General features: G+C 57.4%; 1 protein-coding gene across 1 annotated transcript in view; it reads right to left on the bottom strand.

The window, feature by feature from the left end:
- Nucleotides 1-20758: 20758 nt before the first annotated feature.
- Nucleotides 20759-24729, bottom strand: part of LOC130023219 (uncharacterized) — a 17922-nt gene continuing 13951 nt past the window's right edge. The window contains exon 4 of the mRNA XM_056113727.1: nt 20759-20941. Within this exon, the coding sequence (XP_055969702.1) occupies nt 20865-20941 (77 nt within the window). The 3' untranslated portion in view covers nt 20759-20864. The remainder of the gene's footprint in view (nt 20942-24729) is intronic.

Genomic DNA, 24729 nt, shown 5'->3' with positions numbered 1-24729 from the left:
AAGGATCTGATTCTCACATGGGTGAGCGGGGTGGACTGAGTGTCACATGCGAACAAGGACCTGTGATTCACAAGGATGAGCGGGTAGCTCTGAGTGTCACATGTGTACAGACTCCTGAGTGTCACAAGGGTGAGCAGCAAGCTCTGACACTCAAAAGTGTACAAGGATCTTAGTGTCACATGGCTGATTGAGGAGGTATGAGTGTCACATGTGTACAGGGAACTGAGTGTCACAAGGGTGAGCGGGGAGCTCTGAGTGTCACATGTGTACAAGGACCTGAGTGTTACAAGAGTGACTTGGGAGCTCTGACACTCACATCTGTACAAGGATCTGAATCTCACATGGGTGAGTGGGGAGGTATGAGTGTCACATGTGTACGGGGACCTGAAAGTCAAAACGGTGAGGGGGGAGATCTGACACTCACATGTGTACAAGGATCTGAGTGTCACCTGGGAGAGGGAAGAGGTCTGAGTGTCACATGTGTAGAGGGAACTGAGTGTCACAACCATGAGTGGGGAGCTATGAGTGTTCTAAGTCTACAGGGATCTGCGTGTCACATCGGTGAGTGGGAGGTATGAGTGTTACAGGCGTACAAGGCCCTGAGTGTCACATGGGTGACCGTGGAGGTCTGAGCGCCACATGTGTACAGGGACCTGAGTGTCACAAGGGTGAGCGGGGAGCTCTGACACTCACATGTGTACAAGGACATGAGTGTCACATGGGTGAGCGTGGAGGTCTGAGTGTCACATGAGTACAGGGACCTGAGTGTCACAAGGGTGAGCGGGGAGCTCTGACACTCACATGTGTACAAGGCCCTGAGTGTCACATGGGTGACCGTGGAGGTCTGAGTGTCACATGCATACAGAGACCTGAGTGTCACAAGGGTGAGTGGGGAGCTCTGAGTGTCACATGCGTACAGGGACCTGAGTGTCACAAGGGTGAGTGGGGAGCTCTCAGTGTCACATGCGTACAGGGACCTGAGTGTCACAAGGGTGAGTGGGGAGCTCTCAGTGTCACATGTGCACAGGGACCTGAGTGTCACAAGGGTGAGTGGGGAGCTCTCAGTGTCACATGTGTACAGGGACCTGAGTGTCACAAGGGTGAGTGGGGAGCTCTGAGTGTCACAGGCGTACAGGGAACTGAGTGTCAAAAGGGTGATTGGGGAGCTCTGACACTCACATGTGTACAAGGATCTGAGTGTCTCATGGGTGAGCTGGGAGGTCTGAGTGTCACATGTGTAGAGGGACTTTTGTGTCGCAAGCGTGAGTAGGGAGCTCTAAGTGTCCTATGTCTACAGGGACCTGATTGTCACAGGGTGAGTGAGGAGCTCTGAGTGTCCTATGTCTACAGGGATCTGAATGTCACATGGGTTAGAGGGGAAGTCTGAGTGTCACATGTGTACAGGGACCTGAGTGTCACAAGGGTGAGCGGGGAGCTCTTAGTGTCACATGAGTATAGGGACCTGAGTGTCACACGGGTGAGTGGGGAGCTATGAGTGTCACATGTGTACAGGGACCTGAGTGTCACAAGGGTGAGCAGCAAGCTCTGAAACTCACATGTGTACAAGGATCTGAGTGCCACATGGGTGATTGCGGAGGTATGAGTTTCACATGTGCACAGGGACCTGAGTGTCACAAGGGTGAGTGGGGAGCTCTGAGTGTCCTATGTCTACAGGGATCTGAGTGTCATATCGGTGAGTGGGGAGGTATGAGTGTCACATGTGTACAGGGACCTGAGTGTCACAAGGGTGATTGCAGAGTTCTGACACTCAAATGTGTACAAGGATCTGAGTGTCACATGGGAGGGAAGGGAGCTCTGAGTGTCACAACTGTACAGGGACTTTTGTGTCACAAGCGTGTGTAGGGAGCTCTCAGTGTACTTTGTCTACAGGGACCTGATTGTCACAGGATGAGTGAGGAGCTCTGAGTGTCCTGTGTCTACAGTGATCTGAATGTCACATGGGTGAGTGGGGAAGTCTGAGTGTCGCATGAGTACAGGCACCTGAGTGTCACAAGGGTGAGTGGGGTGCTGTGAGTGTCACATGTGTACAAGGACGTGAGTGTCACATGGATGACCCGGGAGCTCTGACACTCACATGTGTACAAGGATCTGAGTGTCACATGGGTGAGCGCGGAGCTCTGAGTGTCACATGCATACAGGGACCTGAGTGTCACAAGGGTGAGTCGGGAGGTGTGAGTGTCACATGCATACAAGGACCTGAGTGTCACAAGGGTGAGCAGCAAGCTCTGAAACTCACATGTGTACAAGGATCTGAGTGTCACATGGGTGATTGCGGAGGTATGAGTTTCACAAGTGTACAGGGACCTGAGTGTCACAAGGGTGAACAGGGAACTCTGACAATCACATGTGCACAAAAATCTGAGTGTCACATGGGTGAGCTTGGAGGTCTGAGTGTCACATGTGTAAAGGGAACTGAGTGTCACAATGATGAGTGAGAGGCTTTGAGTGTAACATGTGTACAGGGAACTGAGTGTCACAAGGCTGAGTAGGGAGCTCGGACACTCACATGTGTGCAAGGACCTGAGTGTCACAAGGGTGACCGGGGAGCTCTGACATTCACATGTATACAAGGATCTGAGTGTCACATGGGTGACTGGGGAGCTCTGAGTGTCACATGCATACAGGGACCTGAGTGTCACAATGGTGAGTGGGGAGCTCTGAGTGTCACAGGCATACAGGGACCTGAGTGTCACAAGGGTGATTGGGGAGCTCTGACACTCACATGTGTACAAGGATCTGTGTGTCACATGGGTGAGCGGGGAGCTCTGAGTGTCACATGTGTACAGGGACTTTTGTGTCACAAGCGTGACTAGGGAGCTCTAAGTGTCCTATGTCTACAGGGACCTGATTGTCACAGGGTGAGTGAGGAGCTCTGAGTGTCCTATGTCTACAGGGATCTGAGTGTCACATGGGTGAGTGGGGAAGTCTGAGTGTCACATGTGTACAGGCACCTAAGTGTCACAAGGGTGAGCAGGGTGTTCTGACACTCACATGTGTACAACGATCTGAGTGTCTCAAGGGTGACTGGGGAGCTCTGAGTGTCACATGTGTACAGGGACCTGAGTGTCACAAGGGTGAGCGGGGAACTCTGACACTCACATGCGTACAGGGACCTGAGTGTCACAAGGGTGAGGGGGGAGCTTTGAGTGTCACATGTGTACAGGGAATTTTGTGTCACAAGCATGAGTGGGGAACTCTGAGTGTCCTATGTCTACAGGGATCTGAGGGTCACACAGGTGAGTGGGGAGCTCTCAGTGTCACATGTGTACAAAGATATGAGTGTCACATGGGTGAGTGGGAAGCTCTGAGTGTCACATGCGTACAGGGACCTGAGTGTCACAAAGGTGAGTGGGAAGCTCTGAGTGTCACATGCGTACAGGGACCTGAGTGTCACAAAGGTGAGTGGGATGCTCTGAGTGTCACATGCGTACAGGGACCTGAGTGTCACAAAGGTGAGTGGGAAGCTCTGAGTGTCACAGGTATACAGGGACCTGAGTGTCACAAGGTTGATTGGAGAGCTCTGACACATGTGTACAAGGGCCTGAGTGTCACATGGGTGAGTAGGGAGTCATGAGTGTCGCATGCGTACAGAGACCTGAGTGTCACAAGGGTGAGAGGGGAGCTCTGAGTGTCACATGTGTAAAGGGACCTGAGTGTCGCAAGGGTGAGTGGGGAGCTCTGAGTGTCACATGTGTACAGGGACCTGAGTGTCACAAGCGTGAGCGGGGAACTCTGACACTCACATGCGTACAGGGACCTGAGTGTCACAAAGGTGAGTGGGAAGCTCTGAGTGTCACATGCATACAGGGACCTGAGTGTCACAAAGGTGAGTGGGACGCTCTGAGTGTCACATGCGTACAGGGACCTGAGTGTCACAAAGGTGAGTGGGAAGCTCTGAGTGTCACAGGTATACAGGGACCTGAGTGTCACAAGGTTGATTGGAGAGCTCTCATACTCACATGTGTACAAGGGCCTGAGTGTCACATGGGTGAGTGGGGAGTCATGAGTGTCACATGCGTACAGAGACCTGAGTGTCACAAGGGTGAGTGGGGAGCTCTGAGTGTCACATGTGTAAAGGGACCTGAGTGTCGCAAGGGTGAGTGGGGAGCTCTGAGTGTCACATGTGTACAGGGACCTGAGTGTCACAAGCGTGAGCGGGGAACTCTGACACTCACATGCGTACAGGGACCTGAGTGTCACAAAGGTGAGTGGGAAGCTCTGAGTGTCACATGCATACAGGGACCTGAGTGTCACAAAGGTGAGTGGGAAGCTCTGAGTGTCACATGCGTACAGGGACCTGAGTGTCACAAAGGTGAGTGGGAAGCTCTGAGTGTCACAGGTATACAGGGACCTGAGTGTCACAAGGTTGATTGGAGAGCTCTCATACTCACATGTGTACAAGGGCCTGAGTGTCACATGGGTGAGTGGGGAGTCATGAGTGTCACATGCGTACAGAGACCTTAGTGTCACAAGGGTGAGTGGGGAGCTCTGAGTGTCACCTGTGTAAAGGGACCTGAGTGTCACAAGGGTGAGTGGGGAGCTCTGAGTGTCACGTGTGTACAGGGACCTGAGTGTCACAAGGGTGAGCGGGGAACTCTGACACTCACATGCGTACAGGGACCTGAGTGTCACAAGGGTGAGTGGGGAGCTCTGAGTGTCACATGTGTACAGGGAATTTTGTGTCACAAGCATGAGTGGGGAACTCTGAGTGTCCGATGTCTACAGGGATCTGAGGGTCACACAGGTGAGTGGGGAGCTCTCAGTGTCACATGTGTACAAAGATATGAGTGTCACATGGGTGAGCGTGGAGGTCTGAGTGTCACATGTGTACAGGGACCTGAGTGTCACAAAGGTGAGTGGGAAGCTCTGAGTATCACATGCGTACAGGGACCTGAGTGTCACAAACGTGAGTGGGAAGCTCTGAGTGTCACAGGTATACAGGGACCTGAGTGTCACAAGGTTCAGTGGAGAGCTCTGACACTCATATGTGTACAAGGGCCTGAGTGTCACATGGGTGAGTGGGGACTCATGAGTGTCACATGCGTACAGAGACCTGAGTGTCACAAGGGTGAGGGGGGAGCTCTGAGTGTCACATGTGTAAAGGGACCTAAGTGTCGCAAGGGTGAGTGGGGAGCTCTGAGTGTCACATGTGTACAGGGACCTGAGTGTCACAAGGTTGAGCGGGGAGCTCTGACACTAACATGTGTAGAGGGACCTGAGTGTCACAAGAGTGAGTGGGGAGCTCTGAGTATCACATGTGTACAGGGACTTTTGTGTCACAAGCATGAGTAGGGAGCTCTAAGTGTCCTATGTCTATAGGGACCTGATTGTCACAGGGTGAATGAGGAGCTCTGAGTGTCCTATGTCTATAGGGATCTGAGTGTCACAAGGGTGAGCAGGGAGCTCTGACACTCACATGTATACAAGGATCTGAGTGTCACCTGCGTGAGTGTAGAGGTCTGAGTGTCAAATGTGTACAGGGACCTGCGTGTCACAAGGGTGAAAGGGGAGCTCTGACACTCACATGTGTACAAGGGCCTGAGTGTCACATGGGTGAGTGGGGAGGTCTGAGTGTCACATGTGAACAGGGACCTGAGTGTCACAAGGGTGAAAGGGGAGCTCTGACACTCACATGTCTACAAGGACCTGAGTGTCACATGGGTGAGTGGGGAGCTCTGAGTGTCACATATGTACAGGGACATGAGTGTCACAAGGGTGAGCAGCAAGCTCTGAAACTCACTTGTGTACAAGGATCTGAGTGTCACACGGGTGATTGCAGAGGTGTGAGTTTCACATGTGTACAGGGACCTGAGTGTCACATGGGTGAACAGGGAGCTCTGACTCTCATATGTGTACAAGGATCTAAGCGTCACCTGGTTGAGTGTAGAGGTCTGAGTCCCACATGTGTATAGGACCTTGAGTGTCACAAGCATGAGTGGGGAGCTCTGATTGTCCTATGTCTACAGGGATCTGAGTGTCACATGGGTGAGTGGGGAGGTCTGAGTGTCACATGTGTACAGGGACCTGAGTGTCACAAGGGTGAAAGGGGAGCTCTGACACTCACATGTGTACAAGGGCCTGAGTGTCACATGGGTGAGTGGGGAGGTCTGAGTATCACATGTGTACAGGGACCTGAGTGTCACAAGGGTGAAAGGGGAGCTCTGACACTCACATGTATACAAGGGCCTGAGTGTCACATGGGTGAGTGGGGAGGTCTGAGTGTCACATGTGAACAGGGACCTGAGTGTCACAAGAGTGAAAGGGGAGCTCTGACACTCACATGTCTACAAGGACCTGAGTGTCACATGGGTGAGTGGGGAGCTCTGAGTGTCACATATGTACAGGGACATGAGTGTCACAAGGGTGAGCAGCAAGCTCTGAAACTCACTTGTGTACAAGGATCTGAGTGTCACATGGGTGATTGCAGAGGTATGAGTTTCACATGTGTACAGGGACCTGAGTGTCACATGGGTGAACAGGGAGCTCTGACTCTCATATGTGTACAAGGATCTAAGCGTCACCTGGTTGAGGGTAGAGGTCTGAGTCCCACATGCGTATAGGACCTTGAGTGTCACAAGCATGAGTGGGGAGCTCTGAGTGTCCTATGTCTACAGGGATCTGAGGGTCACACAGGTGAGTGGGGAGGTCTCAGTGTCACATGTGTACAGGGACCTGAGTGTCACAAGGGTGAGCGGGGAGCTCTGACATTCACATGTGTACAAGAACATGAGTGTCATACGGGTGAGCGTGGAGGTCTGAGTGTCAAACGCGTACAGGGACCCGAGAGTCACAAAGGTGAGTGAGAATCTCTGAGTGTCACATGTGTACAGGGACCTGAGTGTCACAAGGGTGATTGGGGAGCTCTGACACTCACATGTGTACAAGGGCCTGAGTGTCACATGGGTGAGTGGGGAGTCATGAGTGTCACATGCGTACAGAGACCTGAGTGTCACAAGGTTGATTGGGGAGCTCTGAGTGTCACATGTGTACAGGGACCTGACTGTCACAATGGTGAGTGGGGAGCTCTGAGTGTCACAGGCATACAGGGACCTGAGTGTCACAAGGGTGATTGGGGAGCTCTGACACTCACGTGTGTACAAGGATCTGAGTGTCACATGGGTGAGCGGGGAGCTCTGAGTGTCACATGTGTACAGGGACTTTTGAGTCACAATCGTGACTAGGCCGCTCTAAGTGTCCTATGTCTACAGGGACTTGATTGTCACAGGGTGAGTGAGGAGCTCTGAGTGTCCTATGTCTACAGGGATCTGAGTGTCACAAGGGTGAGCAGGGAGCTCTGACACTCACATGTATACAAGGATTTGAGTGTCACCTGGGTGAGTGTAGAGGTCTGAGTGTCAAATGTGTACAGGGACTTGAGTGTCACAAGCGTGAGTGGGGAGCTCTGAGTGTCCTATGTCTACAGGGATCTGAGGGTCACATCGGTGAGTGGGGAGGAATGAGTGTCACATGTGTACAGGGACCTGAGTGTCACAAGGGTGAAAGTGGAGCTCTGACACTCACATGTGTACAAGGACCTGAGTGTCACATGGGTGAGTGGGGAGAAATGAGTGTCACATGTGTACAGGGACCTGAGTGTCACATGTGTGAGTGGAAAGTTCTGAGTGTCACATGTATACAAGGACCTGAGTGTCACAATTGTGAGCAGGGAGCTCTGACACTCACATGTGTACAAGGACCTGAGTGTCACATGAGTGAGTGGGGAGGAATGAGTGCCACATGTGTACAAGGACCTGAGTGTCACATGTGTGAGTGGAAAGTTCTGAGTGTCACATGTGTACAGGGACCTGTGTGTCACAAGGGTGAGTGGGAGGCTCTGAGTGTCACATTTGTACAGGGACCTGAGTGGCACAATTGTGAGCAGGGAGTTCTGACACTCAAATGTGTAGAAGGACCTTAGTGTCACATGGGTGACCGGGGAGCTCTGAGTGTCACATGCGTACAGGGACCTGAGTGTCACAAGGGTGAACAGCAAGTTCTGAAACACACTTGTGTACAAGGATCTGAGTGTGACATGGGTGATTGTAGAGGTATGAGTTTCACATGTGTACAGGGACCTGAGTGTCACAAGGGTGAACAGGGAGCTCTGACACTCACATGTGTACAAGGATCTAAGTGCCACCTGGGTGAGTGTAGAGGACTGAGTCTCACATGCGTACAGGTACTTGAGTATCACAAGGATGAGTGGGGAACTCTGAGTGTCCGATGTCTACACGGATCTGAGGGTCACACAGGTGAGTGGGGAGCTCTCAATGTCACATGTGTACAAGGATATGAGTGTCACATGGGTGAGCGTGGAGGTCTGAGTGTCACATGCGTACAGAGACCTGAGTGTCACAAAGGTGAGTGGGAAGCTCTGAGTGTCACATGTGTACAGGGACCTGAGTGTCACAATGGTGAGTGGGGAGCCCTGAGTGTCACAGGCATACAGGGACTTTTGTGTCACAAGCGTGAGTAGGGAGCTCTAAGTGTCCTATGTCTACAGGGACCTGAGTGTCACAATGGTGAGTGGGGAGCTCTGAGTGTCACAGGCATACAGGGACCTGAGTGTCACCAGGGTATTTGGGGAGCTCTGACACTCACATGTGTACAAGGGCCTGAGTGTCACATGGATGAGTGGGAGGTCATGAGTGTCACATGCGTACAGGAACCTGAGTGTCACAATGGTGAGTGGGGAGCTCTGAGTGTCACAGGCATACAGGGACCTGAGTGTCACCAGGGTGATTGGGGAGCTCTGACACTCACATGTGTACAAGGGCCTGAGTGTCACATGGGTGAGTGGGAGGTCATGAGTGTCACATGCGTACAGGGACCTGAGTGTCACAATGGTGAGTGGGGAGCTCTGAGTGTCACAGGCATACAGGGACCTGAGTGTCACAAGGGTGATTGGGGAGCTCTGACACTCAACATGTGTACAAGGGCCTGAGTGTCACATGGGTGAGTGGGGAGTCATGAGTGTCACATGCATACAGAGACCTGAGTGTCACAAGGATGAGTGGGGAGCTCTGAGTGTCACATGTGTAAAGGGACCTGAGTGTCACAATGGTGAGTGGGGAGCTCTGAGTGTCACAGGCATACAGGGACCTGAGTGTCACAAGGGTGATTGGGGAGCTCTGACACTCACATGTGTAAAAGGATCTGTGTGTCACATGGGTGAGCGGGAAGCTCTGAGTGTCACATGTGTACAGGGACTTTTGTGTCACAAGCGTGAGTAGGGAGCTCTAAGTGTCCTATGTCTACAGGGACCTGATTGTCACAGGGTGAGTGAGGAGCTCTGAGTGTCCTATGTCTACAGGGATCTGAATGTCACACGGGTAAGTGAGGAAGTCAGAGTGTCACATGTGTACAGGCACCTAAGTGTCACAAGGGTGAGCAGGGAGCTCTGACACTTACATGTGCACAATGACCTGAGTGTCTCAAGGGTGAGTGGGGAGCTCTGAGTGTCACATGTGTAAAGGGACCTGAGTGTCACAAGGGTGAGCAGGGAGCTCTGACACTCACATTTGTACAACGACCTGAGAGTCTCAAGGGTGAGTGGGGAGGTCTGACACTCACATGTGTACAGGAACCTGAGTGCCACAAGGGTGAATTGGGTGCTCTGAGTGTCACATGTGTACAGGGACTTTTGTGTCACAAGCGTGAGTAGGGAGCTCTAAGTGTCCTATGTCTACAGGGACCTGATTGTCACAGGGTGAGTGAGGAGCTCTGAGTGTCCTATGTCTATAGGGATCTGAGTGTCACAAGGGTGGGCAGGGAGCTCTGACACTCACATGTATACAAGGATCTGAGTGTCACCTGGGTGAGCGTGGAGGTCTGAGTGTCAAATGTGTACAGGGACTTGAGTGTCACAAGCGTGAGTGGGGAGCTCTGAGTGTCCTATGTCTACAGGGATCTGAGGGTCACATCGGTGAGTGGGGAGGTATGAGTGTCACATGTGTACAGGGACCTGAGTGTCACATGTGTGAGTGGAAAGTTCTGAGTGTCACATGTATACAAGGACCTGAGTGTCACAATTGTGAGCAGGGAGCTCTGACACCTGAGTGTCACAGGGGTGAGTGGGGAGGAATGAGTGTCACATGTGTACAAGGACCTGAGTGTCACATGTGTGAGTGGAAAGTTCTGAGTGTCACATGTGTACAGGGACCTGTGTGTCGCAAGGGTGAACAGCAAGCTCTGAAACTCACATGTGTACAAGGATCTGAGTGTCACATGGGTGATTGCGGAGGTATGAGTTTCACAAGTGTACAGGGACCTGAGTTTCACAAGGGTGAACAAGGAGCTCTGACAATCACATGTGTACAAGGATCTGAGTGCCACATGGGTAAGCGTGGAGGTCTGAGTGTCACATGTGTACAGGGACCTGAGTGTCACAATTGTAAGCAGGGAGCTCTGACACTCAAATGTGTACAAGGACCCGAGTGTCACATGGGTGACCGGGGAGCTCTGAGTGTCACATGCATACAGGGACCTGAGTGTCAAAAGGGTGAGCAGCAAGCTCTGAAACTCACATGTGTACAAGGATCTGAGTGTCACATTGGTGATTGCGGAGGTCTGAGTTTCACATGTGTACAGGGACCTGAGTGTCATAAGGGTGAACAGGGAGCTCTGACAATCACATGTGTACAAGGATCTAAGTGCCACCTGGGTGAGTGTAGAGGTCTGAGTCTCACTTGCGTACAGGGACTTGAGTATCACAAGCATGAGTGGGGAGCTCTGAGTGTCCTATGTCTACAGGGATCTGAGGGTCACACAGGTGAGTGGGGAGCTCTCAGTGTCACATGTGTACAAGGATATGAGTGTCACATGGGTGAGCGTGGAGGTCTGAGTGTCACATGCGTACAGGGACCTGAGTGTCACAAAGGTGAGTGGGAAGCTCTGAGTGTCACATGTGTACAGGGAGCTGAGTGTCACAATGGTGAGTGAGGAGCTCTGAGTGTCACAGGCATACAGGGACCTGAGTGTCACCAGGGTGATTGGGGAGCTCTGACACTCACATGTGTACAAGGGCCTGAGTGTCACATGGGTGAGTGGGGAGTCATGAGTTTCACATGCATACAGATACCTGAGTGTCACAAGGATGAGTGGGGAGCTGTGAGTGTCACATGTGTAAGGGACCTGAGTGTCACAAGGGTGAGTGGGGAGCTCTGACACTCACATGTGTACAATGACCTGAGTGTCTCAAGGGTGAGTGGGGAGCTCTGACACTCACATGCGTACAGGGACCTGAGTGCCACAAGGGTGAGTTGGGAGCTCTGAGTGTCACATGTGTACAGGGACTTTTGTGTCACAAGCGTGAGTAGGGAGCTCTAAGTGTCCTATGTCTACAGGGACCTGATTGTCACAAGGTGAGTGAGGAGCTCTGAGTGTCCTATGTCTATAGGGATCTGAGTGTCACAAGGGTGAGCAGGGAGCTCTGACACTCACATGTATACAAGGATCTGAGTGTTACCTGGGTGAGTGTAGAGGTCTGAGTGTCAAATGTGTACAGGAACCTGAGTGTCACAAAAGTTAACGGGGAGCTCTGACACTCACATGTGTACAAGGACCTGAGTGTCTCAAGTGTGAATGGGGAGCTCTGAGTGTCACATGTGTACAGGGACTTGAGTGTCACAAGGGTGAGCGGGGAGCTCTGACACTCACATGCGTACCGGGACCTGTGTGTCACAAGGGTGATTGGGGAGCTCTGAGTGTCACATGTGTACAGGGACTTGAGTGTCACAAGGGTGATTGGGGAGCTCTGAGTGTCACATGTGTACAGGGACCTGAGTGTCACAAGGATGAGTGGGCCACTCTGAGTGTCACAGGCGTACAGGTATCTGAGTGTCACAAGGGTGAGCGGGGAGCTCTGACACTCACATACGTACAAGGATCTGAGTATCACAAGGGTGAGCAGGGAGCTCTAATTGTCACATGTGTACAGTGACCTGTGTGTCATAAGGGTGAGTGGGGAGCTCCGAGTGTCACATGTGTACAGGAACTTGAGTGTCACAAGCATGAGTAGGGAGCTCTGAGTGTCCTGTGTCTACAGGGACCTGAGTGTCACAAGGGTGAAAGGGGAGCTCTGACACTCACATGTGTACAAGAACCTGAGTGTCATATGGGTGAGCATGGAGGTCTGAGTGTCACATGCGTACAGGGACCTGAGGGTCACACAGGTGAGTGGGAAGCTCTGAGTGTCACATGTGTACAGGGACCTGAGTGTCACAATGGTGAGTGGGGAGCTCTGAGTGTCATATGTCTACAGGCATCTGAGTGTCACATGGGTGAGTGGGAAGGTATGAGTGTCACATGTTTACAGGGATCTTAGTGTCACATGGGTGAATAGGGTGCTCTGAGTTTCACACGTGTACAAGGATCTGATTGTCACATGCATGATCCGGGAGCTCTGAGTTTCGCATATGTACTGGTTTTGAGTATTACATGATTGAATGAGGAGCTCTAAGTGTCACATATGTACAAAGATATGTGTGTCACATGGGTGAGCAGAGAGCTCAGAGTGTCACATATCTACAGGGATATGAGTGTCATATTGGTGAACAATGAGTTCTTAGTGTCACATGTGTACAGGGATTTGAGTGTCACATGGGTTAGCAAAGAGATCTGAGCGTCACATGTGTACAGGCATCTTAGTGTCACTTCTGTACGCGGGGATCTCTGAGTGTCTCATGTTTACAATGTTCTGAGTGTCACATGGTGAGTGTGGAGCTCTAAGGTTGCATATGTACAGGGACCTGTGTGTCACATGTGTCCAGGGTTGCGTGTCCATGGGTGAGCTTGAGCCTTGGGGACTGGGACTGAGCTGAGTGCTGTATTGCAGGTGGGTTTGCTGAGTGCCAGGAGTGTTTGTGTGTGTGTGTGTGTATGTGTATGTGTGTGTGTGTTTGTGTATGTGTGCACTGAGTTTCCCAGGAGGGCACATGCTCACACCACTCGGTCGTCCCAGTCCTGCCTCCCCTGTGGCCCTAATCGGGTCCCACCTCCCCAGCACTCGGCCAGCGCACCTGGTGACCCCAGCCTCGCGCTCCCGTGTCTCAGTGATCAGTCCAGGGACACCTCAGAGCCCCACCCAAGGGCCCTGACCACAGCATTTGGTACTGCCCAAGTGTCAGTGCAGGGATCCGCCTCTCCTGGGGTTCCGGGCTCATCTGCGCCAGGGAAGGGCTGACCTCAGAGGGGGACCTTGCAGGAAGGGCGCGCTGCCCTGCCCATCCCCACTCTGCCCCAGCGGCCCTTGGCCGGGTCCGAGCGGAGAGCCCGACCCCTCCGAGCCCCCTGGCCCGGGCTCTGCCATCCGCCGGCTGGCGCGGCGCCCCGAGGAGGCACCCCGAGAGCAGCGTCCATTCCTGGCTGCCTGGCTTAGGGCCTGGCACACGGTAGGACTTCAGCGTCGGTGCGAACACGGACTGAAAGCCTGCCATGTACAAGGCCCTGGCGCCAGGATGCGGCGTGGCGGCGATGGGGGGCCGATGGCAGAGACCAGGCGGGGGGACGGGCTAGCTGAGGGGGGACCCCGGCCAGGACCGGCTTCTGGGGCCCCGGGAGGGTTAGCCCTAGCCCCCGTGCCACCCGGCCGCTCAGAGGCAAGTCCGGCACCTTTGCCCCCCCACCCTCCTGCAGACCCTCGGCCAGCACCTCAAGGCAGGGCCAAGCCGGAATGGCCTCCGTCCATGCTGTCCACCTCGCTGGCCATTGGGTCAGCCACACCTGCTCACAACCAAGTCCCAGGTCCCCCGAGCGCGGACACTGACCTGAAGGTGCGGAGCCCGCGGGTGCGGCCACCTGCTCTGTGCCGAGGCTGCTGGGACCATCCGTCCAGTCCTGGGGTCAGGGAGGCCGGGACCCCACCACGCCGCTCAACAATCGGGCTGAGCCCCCAGCCCAGGGCTGTGCAGGGCAGGAGGGGGCAGGGTGGAGGGGGTGCGAGGGGGTCCAGAGAGCAGGAGCCCCCCGCAGAGCTGCCAAGGGGCAGCAGGGAGAGGCCAGAGGCACTGAGGCCGGGGCTGGACCAGCAAAGGTCAAAGGCCGGGTGGGGGCAGGGGGTAAGGGCCAAGGGGAGAACAGGACCCTCCCCCGGGACATGGGGTTTTGGGGAGACCAGTCTCTCTCCTCCTCACACACAGAGCACTCAGCACTCAGCACACAGCGCACAACACACACAGCACACACACAACACAGTACACAGCACACATAACACATACCACACAACATACAACACACAGCACACAACACACAACACACAGCACACACAACACACAACACACACCATACACAGCACACACAACACACACATACAACACAGCACACACAACACACAGTACACAGCACACACAACACATACCACACAACACGCACAACATACAACACACAGCACACAACACACAGCTCACAACACAGACAGTGCACACAGCACACAGAGCACACAGCACACAACCACAGTACAAAAAACACACACAACACACAATACGCACAGCACACAGCACACACAACATACAATACATGGTACACACAGAACACACAGAACGCATACACATAGCACAGTACACACCACAGCACACAGCACACACAACACACAGCACACAACCACAGTACAAACAACACACACAATACACACAGCACACAGCACACACAATATACAATACACAGCGCAGAGAGCACACAACACACAGCCCACACAACATACACAGCACACATAGCACACAGCACACGCACACACACAGCACACACAGCATGTAGCAAACACACACAGCACACACAACACACATAGCACACAGCAACACACACAGAATACACAGCAACAACACACAGCACACACAACACACACAGCACACTGCACACAAAGCACACGTAGGACACACAACACAGCACATACAGCACATACCACACACAGTACACACAGTACATACAGCAAACACAACACACAGCACACACAACACACAGCATACAACACACAGCAAACACAGCATACAATATACATGGCATAAAACACACAACATACACAGCACATGCAACACACAGCACACACAGGACACACAACACAGCACTCACACAGCACATACAACACACAACACACAGCATACACAGCATACAACACATATAGCACAACACATACAGCATACAACACACAACACACAGCACACAACACACACAGCACACAACGCATGCACAGCACACATAGTATATACAACACAGACTGCACTCAGCACATAATACACATAGCACAGAGCATACACAGTACACATAGTACACAACACACAGCACACAACACATACAAAACACACAGCACACATAGTATACACAACACACAACACACTTCACACACATCACACAGCACACACAGCACAACACACACAACAGAGCACACACAGCACACACAGTATACACAACATACACAGCACACACAGTATACACAACATACACAGCACACACAGTATACACAACATACACAGCAAACACAGTACACTCACAGCACAGAACACTGAGCGTGTAGCACTCAGCACACAGCACTCAGCCCGCAACTCTCAGCACTCAGCACACAGGACTCAGTAGTACGCAGCACTCAGGACACAGGATGCAACTGTCAGCACTCAGCACACAGCACTCAGCACACAGCACTCAGCATGCAACATACATTACTCAGCACTCAGCAGGCAGCACTCAGTACCCAGCACGCAGCACGCAGCCCTCACTCTTGCTCCAACAGGGCCCACATGCGGCCAGCACCAGGTGCGTGCAGGGGAGGGGCGGTGGGTTCCAGGCCCCGGAAGGCAGAGGGCTGGGAGGGGGCCGGGGCTGAGGTGCTCTGGGGGTCTCCCTCTTCCTGCTGTTTTGGGGGGCCGCCCCAGCAGTGCCCAGGGCTGATCCTGGCGCTGCACTGAGGGTCACTCCTGGTGGGCTCAGGGGACCCTATGGGGTCGCAGCGACTGGGCCCGGGTCCGCTGTGCGCAGGGCCAGCACCCACCCACCTGCTGCGCGGAGCCCCCCAGGCCCCTCTGTCCAACCAAGACTTTGGCTGAGTTCGTCTGGCCCTGGGGTCCAGGAGGAGCCCCCACACACATGGGGGTCCGGGAGGAGCCCCCCAACACAGGGTCCAGGAGGACCCACACACACACACACACACACACACGGGGTCCAGGAGGAGACACACACACACACATACTTGGGGGTCCGGGAGGAACCCCCCCACACACGGGGTCCAGAAGGAGACACACACACACACACACACACACACATACATGGGGGTCCGGGAGGAGCCCCCCACACAGGCTCTCGCAGCACCACGCAGACATAAAGTGCTTTGGAAAGTGCAGGTATAGAACTCCGCCAGCGGCCCCCCCCACCCCTGCAGCCTGGCTCAGCTGCAGAGGCTCCTGGCCGTGGCACCGCTGGGCACCCTCCTCCTCTCCTCCTCCTCCTCCTCCTCCCTCCTCCCTCCTCCCTCCCCTCCTCTCCCCCCTCCTCCCCCTCCTCCTCCTCTTCTTCCTCTTCTTCCTCTTCTTCCTCCTCCTCCTCCTCCTCCTCCTCCTCCTCCTCCACGCTGCCCGCCCTGCTGCCAGCCGCCCTGCCCGCGGCCCTGCCCACCCCCAGGTGTGCTGTTCTGAGGCCCTGGTGATGCTGGGTGCAGGGGCGGGGGGTAGAGTCCTAAGTGTCTCCTGAGAAGTACAGGGGACACATTAGGAGCACTGCCTCCCGCCGGCCGCCACAGGACACGCGAGACGTCATCGGGGCGAGGCTCCGGCTCAGAGCTGACCTGGGCGCGGGAAGGTGGGAAGAAAGCTGTTCCGGTGCCTCCTCTGGGGTCCCCCTCGACGCCACTCGCGGCGCCCTGGCCCCCCCCCCACCCCGAGGCCCAGAATCTTCCTCCTCCCCGCCCCCTGTCCTGCTCCCCAGCCTGGCTCTAGGCGGGTCTGGGTACCTGTGAAAAGTCGGCCGGCGGGAAGGAGAGCTTCTGGAACCTTCTGTGAGCTGAATCCTTCTTTCCACAGGAACCAGGTGCAGTCCACACGGCTTTCCGGGCGCTTCTCCGTGTCCCATGGCTTCTGGAGCGCATGTGGGCTTCAGAGAATGTTCTGGTCTTCACCGTCGTCATCGTTGTTGTCAGGCCCAGGGGTGGGGGTGGGGGTGGGGGGCCGGCGCAGTCCATCTCTCACCCAGCCGGGGGTCGCGTGGCCAGTCTGTCCGGGCTGGCCTTGGGCTCGCCTTGGCCTCGAGCTGACTCAGTCTGCGTGCTCAGAGGCCCGACATATGCCTCCCACTCCCGCCAGTGTCCAGCCCCGTGTCCAGGGTCACAGGGCATGTCCTGTGAGTGAAGTCTCAACTCTCCCCGGGGAAAGGCACAGTGGCAGGACACTCTGGTCCCCCGCACGCCCCACCCCAGGCAGCCACTGGGCTTCCTCGAACCGTCCTCTCCTGGGCAGCCCACGTGGGCTTCCTTGAACCGTCCCATCCAGAGTGGGCGTGTCCAGGCCCACCCAGAGTCCAGATCTCAGTCCACTCTGCCGCCGCTTCTGTCTCTTCTCCCACGGAGCGGGGGGGCGTGCAGTCCAGCGGTGGCCAAGCCCCCCGAAGCCATGCTCCCGGAACGCTGTTCTGCCCAGGCCTTTTCGGGCAGCCCTGGGCCCTGGTCACTGCAGCTCTCACCTCAATGGCCAGCGTGGCTGGAACAGGAAGTCAGGTCGGACCCAGCCCCAGATCACAGTTTTGCAGGGCGTGGGGGGCGGGTGGTGGGGGTGGAGTCCCCTGCAGAGACGAGTTGGGGTACACCCCAGGGTCCAGCCAACTTAGCAGGCCTGTGCAAGCAGTTGAAAGTCCAGCGCGGGAGGGCAGTGCACGGGTGCTGGCCATGCAGCAATGGGCAGGGTGCTCTTCTGGCCAGAGACCCCCTCCTCTCTCCTGACCCAGCTGGGACCGGCTCCCCTCGGGGTGCGGGGTGGCCTCCTGAGGTGCCGTTGAGCCCCTCACCTCTGTCCTGTCCAGCCTCCTGGGGCTCAGCCATGCCCAGTGCTGCGGGCAGGTCCCTGGCCGTGGTCTGGTCACCAACTCTTCAGTGGCGTGGGGGGGCGTGGGGTGGGGGCCTCGGGCTTGGGCACAGACACCGGAGTTCACGACGATGGCAGGGTTGGGATCCAGCCCCAGGGTCCTTGTGGTGGACATCTGAGCTCATGCTGGTGGAGTCGGGGGTCTCAGTCTGGGCTCCCGGGGGCCTCTGGGAGGGTCGGGGGTCTCAGTTCCAGAGCAATGGAGGGGCCTCCGCGCACTTATCTGAGGGTCTCTGCAGTGGGAACGCCGGGTCCACGGGGAGCTCCCCGGAACTGTTCTGGGGAAGCTGGGCTGGGGTTGGGTGCTGGGTCAGGACGCCGCTCCCGCAGGCCCCTGTCGCTGGACACTGCTGCTCGGACCTCATCGCTGGACACTGCTCTCAGCCCCCCACGCAGGACCTGGCTTCCGACCTCATGCTGGCAGGGGGGGTCCTTGGGCGGAGGCATGGCCCTGCTCTTGTTCCTGCCCATCTCATGAACAGCCATGCGTCTGTCCTTGTCCTCTTGTCCAACAGGAATGGGGTCACTCTCCTTGACGGGAGCCTGGCCAGGCTGCTGTGGCCCTGCCCTGGATACTCACAGCCGGTCCATCTGCCTTTGTCTTGGGACACATCTCTGCGAAGGTGGAGGCGAAGAGGAGGAGGAGAGGACAGGGGGGAGGACGAGAGAAGAGGGCAAGGGGAGGAGGCAGGGGAAGAGAGAGAGGAGGAAGAAGAGGGAGGAGGAGGCAGGGGAAGAGAGGGAGGAGGAGGAGGGAGGAGGGAGAGGAGGAAGAAGAGGGAGGAGGAGGCAGGGGAAGAGAGGGAGGAGGAGGAGGGAGGAGGGAGAAGAGGAAGAAGAGGGAGGAGGAGGCAGGGGAAGAGAGGGAGGAGGGAGAGGAGGAAGAAGAGGGAGGAGGAGGGAGGAGGCAGGGGAAGAGAGGGAGGAGGGAGAGGAGGAAGAAGAGGGAGGAGGAGGCAGGGGAAGAGAGGGAGGAGGAGGGAGGAGGGAGAGGAGAAGAAGAGGGAGGAGGAGGCAGGGGAAGAGAGGGAGGAGGAGGAGGGAGGAGGGAGAGGAGGAAGAAGAGGGAGGAGGAGGCAGGAGAAGAGAGGGAGGAGGAGGAGGGAGGAGGGAGAGGAGGAAGAAGGAGGAGGAGGAGACAGGGGAAGAGAGGGAGGAGGAGGAGGGAGGAGGGAGAAGAGGAAGAAGAGGGAGGAGGAGGCAGGGGAAGAGAGGGAGGAGGAGGAGGGAGGAGGGAGAGGAGGAAGAAGAGGGAGGAGGAGGCAGGGGAAGAGAGGGAGGAGGAGGGAGGAGGAGAGAGGAGGAAGAAGAGGGAGGAGGAGGCAGGGGAAGAGAGGGAGGAGGAGGAGGGAGGAGGGAGAAGAGGAAGAAGAGGGAGGAGGATAAGGGAGGAGGGAGAAGAGGAAGAAGAGGGAGGAGGAGGCAGGGGAAGAGAGGGAGGAGGAGGGAGGAGGGAGAGGAGGAAGAAGGAGGAGGAGGCAGGGGAAGAGGGAGGAGGAGGAGGGAGGAGGGAGAAGAGGAAGAAGAGGGAGGAGGAGGCAGGGGAAGAGAGGGAGGAGGAGAAGGGAGGAGGGAGAAGAGGAAGAGGAGGGAGGAGGAGAAGGGAGGAGGGAGAAGAGGAAGAAGAGGGAGGAGGAGGCAGGGGAAGAGAGGGAAGAGGAGGAGGGAGGAGGGAGAGGAGGAAGAAGAGGGAGGAGGAGAAGGGAGGAGGGAGAAGAGGAAGAAGAGGGAGGAGGAGGCAGGGGAAGAGAGGGAAGAGGAGGAGGGAGGAGGGAGAGGAGGAAGAAGAGGGAGGAGGAGAAGGGAGGAGGGAGAAGAGGAAGAAGAGGGAGGAGGAGGCAGGGGGAAGAGAGGGAGGAGGGAGAGGAGGAAGAAGAGGGAGGAGGAGGCAGGGGAAGAGAGGGAGGAGGAGGAGGGAGGAAGGAGAGGAGGAAGAAGAGGGAGGAGGAGGCAGGGGAAGAGAGGGAGGAGGAAGAGGGAGGAGGGAGGGAGGGAAAGAGGAAGAGGAAGGGAGGAAGAAAGGGAGGGAGGAGAGGAGAGAGGAGATAGAGAAGGAGTCAGAGGAGGGAGGAGAGGAGGGAGGGACGGAGAGAAAGGAAGAGGGAAGAGGAGGAGGAAGGGGCAAAGGAGAGGAAGACAGTGAACAGGAGGGGGAACAGGAGGAGGGAAGAGGAAGGGAGGAGGGAGAGGGAGGAGGGACGGGGAGAGAAGCAGGAGGGAGGAGGGCGTCGTCTGGATGCTGAGGGCGGTCACGGCAGCAGGTCCGGGTTCTGTGCAGTGGACGTTGCTCCAGGGCCTTCTGGTCTCATCCGGGACCATCGCCGGCCCTTCCCGAGCTGTCGTGGGGGGCCCGGGGGGGCCCGCGCTTGCACCTCTGTGGCCCCCGGCCCCGCGTGTGAAGGAGAGTCGGCCCCATGCCAAGCCCAGTGCCCAGGAACGGGCAGGAGGCGGAGACCGGGCACAGAAGACACAAGGAGACCCGGCGGGGGGCTCTGACCCACACTGCAGCGGGCCACAACGCTCCCCCCCACAGCCCGTGAGGCAGGACGCCCACCTCCGGCCCAGACCAGGAGCACGTCCATTCCGTGGTGGTTAAGACAGAAAACACATTTATTGAAGCCAAGTCGGACCCCCGCCCGCCCACCCACCCACCCCTCGTTCCTGTGCCCGATCCCGGCGCCTCACAACAGCCCTGTGAGGTAGGAGTTCGTCGGCCCCTCCCACAGGAGGGCAAAGCCCCTGCGCCCCCAGTCTCGCGGGAGGGGGCCAGGCACGCAGTCAGTCCGTCGGTCAGAGGGCGGAGGCCTCGCGGGGTCCCGAGGCGGCCTGTCTCGTGGGAAGGTGTGGAGGGCGCCGGGCCGTGGAGGCTGCGGAGACAGGCGCCCCATGAGCACACCCACCCTGGCCCCCCGGGGCGCTCTGTGGCTGCACGCCGGACCCGGGGCCTCGCAGAGGGGCCTGCTCCCCAGAAGCCGACTGCGGCCTGCCCAGGGCACCCCAATCACAGCTTGTGCAGTGATACCCCTACCTCCAGCCTGCCCGCAGCACCCCCAAAACTCTCGGTGTGTCAAAGCCCCCTGCTCTTCCCATTCCCTCCTCTGGGGGCTCTAGCCCCCTTGCCACCCCTTCAGTCTGCAAAGTCGCAGTCCTACGTGGTTTAGGGCCCCTTCTCCCCGCCCCCCCTCCCCGCCCACACCTGCCCCAATCACCCGTCAGTCACTGATCTGGCCACCAGAGTTTTGGGGAGCACTGGGTGGAGTGCCCGCCGAGCAGTTCCCAAAGACCAGGCTGGACTCTGGCAGGTGACTTGCACACCCACAGCACGGCCAGCACCCAGGGCGGGGGCCTCACTCGGCGCCCATTCTACAGATGGGTCCCGCAAGGCAGAGAGGGCAGAGCAGGGCTGCCTCCACGCCAGGCCCCGCGTGGGTGGGTGGCAACCCCAGGGAATGTCAGTGCCACCTGCCTCGTGGGCCTGGTGCCCACGTCCAGCCCTGCCATCCTGGAGTTTGCAGGAACGCAGCTACTGAGACCAGCCTTGCCCATCTCCACGGGGGCTGATCCACCCCAGCTGGACGTCGAGGGGGATGGGGGGATGGGTGAGGCCCCCCACTCGGGCAGGGAAGGAGCTGGTCACCCCACGACCCCCTACTGAGCAAGGACAGACACATCGGCAGAAGCACCTCCAAGCAGCACCCAGACCCCATGACCGAGAGCTGAGAAGGGCCGGGAGGAAGAAGCGAACCCACAGACCTCTGCCCACAGCTCAGTGTCCCCAGCTGCCCAGCACACCCACTGACCGTGCGAGTCGACCTCAGCAGGCCAGTGACGCCCAAGGTGGGGACAGCGGGCAGGGGTCCAGGCCTCTTCCTGGACACGGCAACACAAGCCCACCAGTGACCCGTGTCCCACAGAAAAGACAATCCTGAAGTCAAACACCCCAGACGGGCCTCCTGGCCACCCTCCACCACAATGCAGACCACCTCAAAATCGCCCCCACACGCCTCCAGAGACAGGGGTCACTCCCTCCCCGGAGCCCGCCCGCCGGGGACGCTGGCCAGTCTCTTCAGAACAGTTCCCAGGAGTTAAAAAACTGTTAACACACGCAAGTGGAAACGTTCGACCTTCACTAGCACCAGGGTAATGGTGGTGAAGAGAACAGCTTCTCCCCGAGGGAGCAGGACCCCGCAATCAGCGGGTCTCGGCGACTCCGTCCACGTTCACCACTGACCCTCGTGTTCCTCATCTACTTGCCTCCTAGGCCGCCCGTCCCAACACCCTGTCACAGACACGCCCTGGCACCCGCCCTCCTGGCCCAACCCCTCCTGGGGGGTCATCGATCAAAGGGACAGGCCATCTCTGGACAGAAGGGGTCATGCACGGCAGGGAAGGCCCTGGCCAGGTGGTGAGAGCACTGGGCAGAGGAGTCTGTCCCCGCTGAGAAAGACCCTCCCCCGGGACGAGAGCACTGGAGAGAGGGGAGCCAGGCAGAGGGGGCCGGGGGCAAGGTGTGATGGCTCAGTCACCCAGACCAGAAGGGGAGATGGGACGTGGGGGGCCGGGCCACGGAAACAGGCCGTGGTGTCCTGCCTGGACAGCCCCGCCCCACGCCGGGAGCTTAAGTCCAAGGGGTGTCCAGGTCCGCAGGAGGATTTGTGCAGGGGTCAGAGCAAGGGGTCAGGCGCCCCGGTGGGAGACCCTGAGCAGGAGGAGCGAGGCCCAGCTGGCTGTCCCCGGGACTGTGCCCCCACGCCCGGCCGGGACCCTCAGGACCCCTCCTCTGTCCACCTCCAGCAGCAGCGTCAAGGCCCGCATGGCCCCGCTCCCCCCGGGAGGACAGAGGAGCCGTCCCCCGCCCACCCCAGCCCCCAGGGGGACTTCCCACTGGCCCACCTCCACCCCGGGGACCCCTAGACTGCCCCCGCCCCTGAATTTGCTAGAAGGTCCTAGAAGCTTCTTCCTGTCTTGTCAGCACCCCCCCGGCCCCGTTCCCCACCCGACCCCCGCTGCCCCTTCCTTCCTCCAACTGTTCTACACCCTCAGTCCACGTCTTGCTGGCGGCCCGCCCCCACCCCACGGCTGCGGGGACGCTCTTCTCTTCCGGGCTTCAGGCTGTCGACGCTGAGAGGAGGCAGCACCCTGGGGCCCCAGCACCACATCAGGACCACGTGGGCCTGCTCACGTGGCCCAGACACGTGGTGCTGGAGGCACGGAAGGGTGGGAGGCGGTCATCTTCCAGGTGCCGTCGGCGATGCTGGACCCACGCTGAGCCCCCCGTCCCCCCACCCCACCCCTGGCCAGCCCGCTCCGCCCGCGGACCCCCTGCAACTGGCGTCCCCCCAGCCCTGCCCTGCCCTGTCTCCTGCTGCCCACCCACCCCCCGAGCCTGCTCCTCGTGCTCAGGGTGCGGGGAGATCAGGGTGCAGCCACCCCAAGGAGGGGCTGGCATCTGTCGGGCGCCCAGACCCCAGTACAAATCCTGCCCGCCCCCCCGGGGCACGTGGAGACCCCCCCACCAGCCGCCCGGTTCCCAGGTGCATAGCCCCCCAGACAGAGCACCCCAGAGGACACGAGTGTGTGGGGCTGGGAAGGGGGTCTGGAGGCTGAGGGGCTGCCACCCCGAGGACCCCTGAGTTTTCATGGCAAGGTCCCCAGCTCTGCCCGCAGCAGGCCTGTGGGAGTGTCCTGAGCACCTGGGTGGGAAGGGGCGCGCCCTCTGCCGCCCCCCTAGTGGGGACCCCCAGGCCCACCCGGCCCTGACTGCTCAGCAGCGCCCTCCAGCTGCCAAGAGCTGAAGTGCCACGTTGGCGCCCTGCGGGGGAAGCGTGGGGTCAGTCCTGGGGGAGGGGAGCTGAGGGAGGCCATGCCTGCCAGCAGCAGGGAAACTGAGGCTGAAAGCTGGGCGCAGTGGCGCACCTGGAAGGCTAGTCCCTGGGACAGCCCCCCCTGCACAGCCATGCCTGTCTACCCCACCCCTCCCCTCCCCATCCACCCCTCCCACACTGAGCCAGGTACCAGGGCCCCTAGTGCTCACCCTCCTCATCCCTCCACTCATTCATTCATTCCCCCACTCGCTCATTCATTCATTCATTCATTCATTCCAGCTCAGTGTATTCGTTCACAAGAGACTTTCCTCCCAGGTGGGCCCCCTTGTGCCCAGTCTCGCTGGCCCTGACATCTCCCCTGATGAATCCAGTTGCCACACGGATGAACCAGGCTCCCCGGGCGAGGCCTTCATTCATTCACCCACTCGTCCATTCATTCACCCATCTGTGCCCTTCCCTTCCTCCTCCTTCCGGGGTCTGTGCGGTCAGTCGGAAGCGGTCTGTCTGGTCACGGTTTCCCTGCATTTGCCATCTTCCGTCCCTGCATTTGGGTGTTTATTCTTTAATTTATGGGCCTCGACTGCCTCCAGTTTATCACCGGGCTGCGAGATGTGTCCTTGTCAGGGGCCAGCACTTCTATTCTTCATCCCGCCTTTGAAAGGTGTAATGTATTTTTCTATTTAAAGAGTGTATGTAAACTAATTATAATCCCTGCTCAGACAACCTCTTAACTACCCATTTATCACCGGGTTTGTTTATTATCTTTCCTTTTACCTCTTTCTGCGGCTTTTTTTAATTCTCTCCACTTTGCCTGGCTCTGGAAACCTGGG

Source organism: Sorex fumeus, unplaced genomic scaffold, assembly GCF_029834395.1.
Source record: "Sorex fumeus unplaced genomic scaffold, SorFum_2.1 ptg000022l, whole genome shotgun sequence".
NCBI classification, from domain to species: Eukaryota; Metazoa; Chordata; class Mammalia; order Eulipotyphla; family Soricidae; genus Sorex; species Sorex fumeus.
This window is presented reverse-complemented; position numbering and strand designations above follow the sequence as displayed.